The following is a 7,703-nucleotide window of genomic DNA, read 5'->3' on the forward strand; positions in this document are numbered from 1 at the left end:
CCAAAGTGCTGGGATTACAGTGATTATCTTTTAAAATAACATGAGGTAGGACTAGAAATGTTTTTTATACCATACTCTGATTTAAACTTTTCTATAGTTAACACATATTAGTTTTATAATCAGGCAAGGAAAATCAATGTTTTCTTTAATGCTGAGAACTTCTGTTCATATTTTTGACATTTCACAAAACATCTTTTGTTGACATTCTACAAATGATACCATCCAATAATGTCCCAATACGTTCTTCTTGTGAAGAGAGTTTATATATCTGTAAAAATGAAAGACAAATTATGACTTGCTGATAGTCATTCAGTAATAATTGCCATTATATAAACATGTGTAAGTGAAATCATTCCTCATTCGATCATTGGGTTCATGGTATAACAATGAATGTGATTAAAATATTCAAAATCGATGGCAATTTATTACTTGTATTCCCTTTAAATTGCTGCTATGGAGGCAACTCTCAAGATAAAAACCAAATTTCTATCCATTGTAAAAGCACATATCTAGATATTAACTTCATACTAAATTTATTTTACATTTTAAATATACTACATTTGATATTTAAAGGAATTCACTTTCTTAATGTGGAGAATGCTTGTCAGCTGAGTTTGTAACTATATTTTACATAAGCCCGCACCTCCCAGTTCTTTGTATCTATAATTATTTTTATATAATTTTAAAAATTAACTTTCTCAAAAGTTCAAAAGAAAGGAGCCCTGGTGATCAATAGGCAAACAGCCTCAGCATTACTGCTCATCTATCACACTCCATATAAAAACATGGACTGGCAAACCTTTTTGACTTCTGTAATATTTGTTATTTCAGGAAGATTTTCCAGAGAAACCTGATGACCTTCTACTTGAGATATCAGGTATTCTTGATTTATCTGTTTTTCTCCCTCTTCAATGTAAACAATTAGAATTGAAGTGTCATTTCCCGAGATACCAAATTTTTTCAAAGCCTCTGAAATCTAAGAGAAAAAAATGGAAAAAAAAAACCCCAACACAATTAACCATTGTTTCCTATGTCTGAAACATTTCCTCATCTGCCTTCTTCCTTGGTCAGGCTCTTATTTTTCATGTCCTAACAGTCTCACTGCCTAGGTTTTCACTTCCAGTGATTCCTTTCCAAATCCGTTGGTACTTCCTCGCAAGCACTCCCTACTTAAAGGTACACCTTGTTCCTATGGAATCAAGCCCAGCCTTCTCGGCACTGCATGAAACCGCCACCTCCCTCTGGTGCCCAGTGACCCTCCAGCGATGCACTTCTGCCTTCGGCCAGTCTCGCCTTCCTGGGGATCCAGTCACATTTCATGCCTTTCTGCCTGTGGCCAAGCTTTGTCCTCTGCTCGCATGTCCCTTCTGCCCATGGCTTTGCTGCTGAACACGTGCTTCAAGCTCCACAGTTCTGATGCCACTCCCCACCACACCCTCCTCCCTCCGAAATAAATGGCTTCATTGCTGTACCCCTAGATTTGAATTCATTTCCCATTATATCATTTATCTTAGGGTATTTTAACTTCTGTCTTGTTTATCTGCCTCTCCTCAAGAACAAATTTGTTTCTTCTGCCCCTAGAACTGTAATGGAACAGGGAAAAGTTCAACAGATGTTTACTGAATTCAAGAGTTTCCTGAATTATGTCCAGTGATCTCAAGGAAACAATAATTAGTAAATCTTATTCCAGGTACTGGGAAACTTATTACCACACTGAGATGACTGCATTTTATCAACTTTTCAATCATCTGTATTTTAACCTATGCCACAGGTTTCCTAACTTCACTAGATGACATTAGTACCTGGCTCTTATTAATAGCTGCAGTAATACTCAAACCTCATCAGCAAAATTTCAGTCATTTTTTTTCATGTGCTACATGTGGGATGTCTTTAGTTCCATAACTTGCATTGAAAAAGCATGACTCTAAGTACTTCAAACCACAGACTCTTCCTATGCACTGGGTGTGTGAGTGAGGATGTAGGACTGCTGTAGGTACCAGCCAGTTCCTGGTATATGAAAAGGACATGGATCCCACACTTAAGGAATTAACAGGAAGAGGGAAAGATATGCGTGCCAGCACACAAAATATCCATGCCTAATGTTTTATCATTTAGATTTCTGTCAGCTTCTTAAGCAAAAATACTTGAGGGGTCTTCCTGACCCTATATACTAAGAATAACAGATAAAATTAACCTCACTTAATTTAACTCAATTTTTGTTTACTCATATGTAAACTGTCTTAGTAAGAGGCAGAGTTAAACCTCAACTCTGTCCAGAGCTCTCTTCACTATTATTCTGGTTTATTACTAACCACAAACTTACAGGAAGTTAGCCTCCAACCCAATACTGGGGAACACATACGTTATTATGACAAGGTCAACAGAAGTAGGAAAGTCCACATTACATTGTTATTTGGGGAAAGGTTGTAAATAATTTCAGTAGATAGAGTTCTTGTCTTCATTTTTCCCAGTTTGTAGAGGTGAACTGCTTTGTTTGCTGCCACAAGTATCTGAAATGGATCGACAATCTACCAAACAGAGCAAAAAGAATTAATTACACATAGAGAACCCGCAGTGTGTGAAGCACTTGGCAACTCATGGTAACTCCAGTGTCAAGCTGTTTTACCTCATCACAATTCTTACGGTCTATATTTTCAAAACTTTTATCCCAAGGGCCTGGGTAGTCACAGAATTTTAAAGCTGCAAGAAACTTACGCAAATAGTAATAATGTTTAAATAACATTAATTGAGGGCTAACGTTATGTCTGAGATCATATTCCAGACATTTTACTTGTACTATTTTCTTTAATCCTCAAAGCTACCCTATGAAATTGATATCAGCAGCAATAGTAGTAGTAGTAGTAGTAGTAGTAGTAGTGTGTAATTGATGAGTAAATCAAGGCAAAGAATGTCTGGGTTTGAATACCATCTCTGTCACCAATCACCTAGGGAATTTAGGCAAGTTCCTTAGCATTTTATTTGTTAGACACAGATGAAACAGTTCACTCCCTAAGGCTGTTGTGAAGATTAAGCGAGTTAGTATATGTAAAGCACTTGGAACAATGCTAGGAATGCAGTGCACAGTATGTAACAGTTGGCTATGTCTTGTTCAAAGTCCTAAGTAGGAGGTCTGGGATTAAGTCCTGGTAACATGATCCCACTTTGTGTGGTTTTTTTTGTTTGTTTTTGAGACAGTGTCTTGCTCTGTTGCCCAGGCTGGAGTGCAGTAGCTCAATCTCGGCTCACTGCAACCTCCATCTCCCAGGTTCAAGCAATTCTCGTGCCTCTGCCTCTCGAGTAGCTGGGACTACCATCACACACCACCACCATGCCCACCTAATTTTTGTATATTTAGGAGAGACAGGGTTTCACTATGTTGGCCAGACTAGTCTCAAACTCCTGGCCTCAAGCAATCCACCCACCTTGGCCTCTGTGTGTGCTTTTAACTGCTACACTATGCCTCCTCTGCAGACTCTTGTGAAGAATCCTCATTTTACCAATGAGAAGCTGGAGATCCAGGCATTTCCCATGTGAGAGCCAGACCACAACCTTTCCTATTTCCTAGGGCAGCACCTGGCACTTCTGCCTCAATTCACCATTATAGTCAAGGTTGGCTGCATCTGACTTAGACAAGAATTTTTTCCCTAAAGCTGACAGGATTTTAGGCTCCCCTATAAGATCATAAAAATTAATGTATAATTAAATGTTCTGTATAGCTCATTCATTCTTTTTTTTTTCTTTGAGACAGAGTTTAGCTCTTGTCACCCAGACTGGAGTGCAATGGTGCGATCTCAACTCACTGGAACCTCCACCCCCTGGGTTCAAGCAATTCTCCTGCCTCAGACTCCCAAAGTAGCTGAGATTACAGGCAACCACCACCACACCCAGCTAATTTTTTTTGTATATTTAGTGGAGACAGGATTTACCATGTTGGCCAGGCTGGTCTTGAACTCCTGACCTCAGAAGATCCACCCGCCTCAGCCTCCCAACGTGCTGGGATTACAGGTGAGATCCACCGCACCTAGCCGGCTCATTCATTGTTAAAATTTATATTTACCACTGTAGGATTTATCAGTGATCCATCGATGGTCCCTTCCATGGCCTTTCTTCTCAAATCTCCTGCATTTTTGACATCTTTAAATAACAGAAGGGTCACTCTGCATTCAGGAAATAGGTCCAGCTGATGTGTTAACTGCATTTCACAGATAAGCAGGATTCTACTGCCCACAAAATGAAAAGACCAAGACATTTCTTTTGTTTAAAAGTTAACATTAGAACTCATTTCCGAACAAATATTCAATAACTTTGACAGTAACATGATTAAAAGTGTTAAATTAGAAAAATCCATCGCCAAAGCCCATTTGGCAACCTCATGAGATGTTGTATTCCTAACCCTGCTGAGCTGTTTCTAGTTCCACAGCCATTCCTGGGGAAAAGCCAAGGGACCTAGCTGGTTGCTGTTTATTTAGATAAAGCAGGCTCAGATGCATGCTTGAAGAGCTGCTTCCCCAGCAGACAAGTAGGAGCAGAATGTTAGGATTTTTTTTTCTCTCTCTTTTTTTTTTTTTTTTTTTATTGTACTTTAGGTTCTGGGGTACATGTGCAGATCATGCAGAATTGTTGCATAGGCACATACATGGCAAGGTGGTTTGCTGCCTTCATTCCCCCATCACCTACATCTGGTATTTCTCCCCATGTTATATCCCTCCCCACCCCCTGTTGTTCCTCCCCTAGCCCCCCAAACTGACTGCAGTGTGTCATGCTTTAACAACCATTAAAACATGTGGTCTTGATCGAGTGTAAAAATGGCAATAAATAACATTAAGTATAAACATCTGAATGAAAAACAACACAAACTGTGGCCAAATCATGGGCTTTTTAGAAAGCTTTTAAACAAATATTAAAAAGAAGACACACCAAAAACTTAATGTTATCTCTCACTTAGAATTAATTTGACTTTTGTTTCAAACAGGAAAAAAAAAAACTGTGAACAATATCCTGGCACACAGTTGAATCATTAGTCATGCTAAGGGGGAAAAAATGATTACAGAAAGATATAATCAGTAGGATCCCAATTAGATAAAAAGATGTAAACATTTTTTTAAAAACACATGAAGGAAACACACTAAAATATGACCATCTTGGGTAGTGAGATTATGAGGTAATTTTTATTGTCCTTTATACAAAGGATTTTATTATGTATGCTCTGAATTTTCTACAGTGAGCATACAAAACATGAGAACATATAATCAGAAAGGGAAAAAAATGTGGTTTTAACACTGAGTGGGGAAGAACCTTTAGAAAACCTCAAAATAGTTTGTTCTTGTTTAGTGTAATTCACTTACTCAGGCCAGAAACTTGGAATCATCGTTGGGTACCCAACCTGTCACTCAAATCCTATAAATTCATAAATGTATAGGATTTATCAAATCCGTAAAGTCCTGAATTTTCACCTCCTGAATATACTTTTGGTTCGTCCACTTCTCTCCCATGTGTAGGCTAGGTCGCCACCGCTCATCTACAGCGGTAGCCTCCTAAGTGGTTTCTCACAATTCCTGCCCTCCTATAATCCAGTCTTCCCCCGCAGTTACAGTGAGCCTTTCAAAATGTACATCAGATGCAGTCGTTCTGCTGCTCTTATGATAAAGCGCCTACTTTGTGTCACGGTGATCCATACCGTAATATTTGGTCCTGCCTCCCTCTTCTGCTACGGCCGCAATGGCCTTCTCTAAGCTCAAGTCACCAAGTTTTCTCCCCGTTTCTGCCCTATCGGACAGGTAGTTCCCTCTCTCCTTTCAGCTCCGCTTGACCACTCCTCCCTCCCTTCAACTCCATTTGGAGTCCATTTGCTACAGCGCCCAGAACCCCAGGACTAGGGCTCTTTTTCGTCTGAGGATTAGCTCCCTTTTGGTCTCAATCACAAAGTGAAAGAATCGTGCGCCTATGCGCTGTATGTCTCCTCACTGAACGATATTTCTTGAGGGGACAGACTGACTCTGTCATTCTCGTGCTCCATTCACGGAGGCTGGCCTCGTTGGCCCTTGATAAACACCAGCTGAAGAAACCGTAATCATTGTCCCAAGGACACTATTAAAGCTGCCCGGACCCTCCCCATCCCGAGCCGGCCGTTAGTGCACCAGGAAAACTCACCATCCGGTCCCCAGTGCGTCTCGGAAGATCGCCCGCTCTGAAACAAAACTCACAACTTCCGGAAGCGATGGCTAATCTCCGTCTCCCCCTCTTCTTCGAGCCGGTTTCCGGATAGGCCGGCTCGGGGTTGCCATGTTTTTCCGGGTCCAGGTAGGAGGGGTGCTTCCGCTCCTCGTCCCACCGATTCTCCCGCCTCTCCAGCCTGTGTCACCTCTACGGACGCGAAGGAGAACAGGAGCTGAATGTCACTTCCGACGAAGGAGATTAAAGACTCTATGGGCTGGGACCGGAAGCTGAGATCGGGTTTCGAGTCTCTGCTGTTTTAACCTGTGTTGGGCGATGCACCGGGCGTCCTCGGTTTCTTCCTGTACAAGGAAAAGTACTGACCAAGATGAGTTTTACATGCATTTTGCTGCTCCAGATTTCTTAGTTCTTTTTCAGGGCCTTGTTTCCTATGACACTGCACTTTTGAGTTTAATGCTGGAACAAGTTAAAACTTTGGGAGATGATTGGGAAGACATGATTATGTTTTGCAATGTGAGAAGGACATGAGATTTGGGGGTGCACGAGTGGATGATTCAGTTTGAATATATGTCCCTACCAAATCTCATGTAGAATTGTGGTCCCCATTGTTGGAGGTGGGACCTGCTGGAAGGTGTTTGAATCATGTAGGTGGATTTCTCATGGCCTGGTGTCCTTGCAATAGTGAGTTCTAGGGCGATCTGGTTCTTTAGAGGTGTGTGGCACCCCGCAAAACACACTGTCTCTTGCTCCAGTTCTCACCATATGATGTGCCTGCTCTCCCTTCTCCTTCTACCAATAGAAAAAGCTCCCTGAGGCCTCCCCAGAAACCAAACAGATGCTGATACTATGCTTCCTGTACAGCCTGCAGAACCATGAGCCAATTTAACCTCTTTTCTATATAAATTACCCAGTCTCAAGTATTTCTTTTTTCTTTCTTTTTTTTTTTTTTTGTAGAGACGGAGTTTCACCATGTTGACCAGGATGGTCTCTATCTCTTGACCTCGTGATCCACCCGCCTCAGCCTCCCAAAGTGCTGGGATTACAGGCTTGAGCCACCGTGCCCGGTCTCAAGTATTTCTTAATAGCAATGCAAGGACAGACTAATTGGGGGAGTGAGAGAGGAGATGGGGAGGCATGACACACTGGGCTAAAACATGAAGGACATTCAGCCAGGTGCAGTGGCTCTTGCCTGAATCCCAGCACTTTGGGAGGCCAAGGTGGGCAGCTCACCTGACATCAGGAGTTCAAGACCAGCCCGGCCAACATGAAGAAACTGCTCCCCCTGCCCCCCTGGTCTCTACTAAAAATACAGAATTAGCCTGGGGTGATGGCACCTTCCTGTAATCCCAGTTACTCAGGAGGCTGAGACAGGAGAATCACTTGAACCTGGGAGGCAGAGGTTTCATTCAGCCGAGATTGCACCATTGCACCCTAGCCTGGGCAACAAGAGTGAAACTGCATCTCAAAACAAGCAAAAACATGAAGGACATTCTATTTCTAGGAGAGAGGAGAGGCTGTTCTGGTCAATC

At 41.7% G+C, this 7,703-nt stretch overlaps 1 protein-coding gene across 5 annotated transcripts; it reads right to left on the reverse strand.

Moving 5' to 3' along the window:
• Positions 1-128: 128 nt before the first annotated feature.
• TPRKB (TP53RK binding protein) lies at positions 129-6,298 on the reverse strand. 5 transcript variants are annotated; one of them, XM_035272323.3, is made up of 5 exons: positions 6,204-6,298; positions 4,058-4,217; positions 2,406-2,528; positions 800-976; positions 129-268 (listed from the first exon to the last, which is right to left on the reverse strand). In XM_035272323.3, exons 2-5 carry the CDS (start codon positions 4,196-4,198, stop codon positions 182-184), a joined length of 528 nt encoding a protein of 175 aa, XP_035128214.1. In that variant the 5' UTR covers positions 4,199-4,217; positions 6,204-6,298; the 3' UTR covers positions 129-181. The 5 variants fall into 5 exon arrangements, with proteins under 5 accessions (XP_035128214.1, XP_035128215.1, XP_008978755.1 ...); XM_035272324.3 differs by having other exon boundaries at positions 4,058-4,220; XM_008980507.6 differs by having other exon boundaries at positions 6,151-6,298.
• Between the last annotated feature and the right edge of the window lie 1,405 nt (positions 6,299-7,703).

This window comes from Callithrix jacchus, chromosome 14, assembly GCF_049354715.1.
Source record: "Callithrix jacchus isolate 240 chromosome 14, calJac240_pri, whole genome shotgun sequence".
NCBI lineage: Eukaryota > Metazoa > Chordata > Mammalia > Primates > Cebidae > Callithrix > Callithrix jacchus.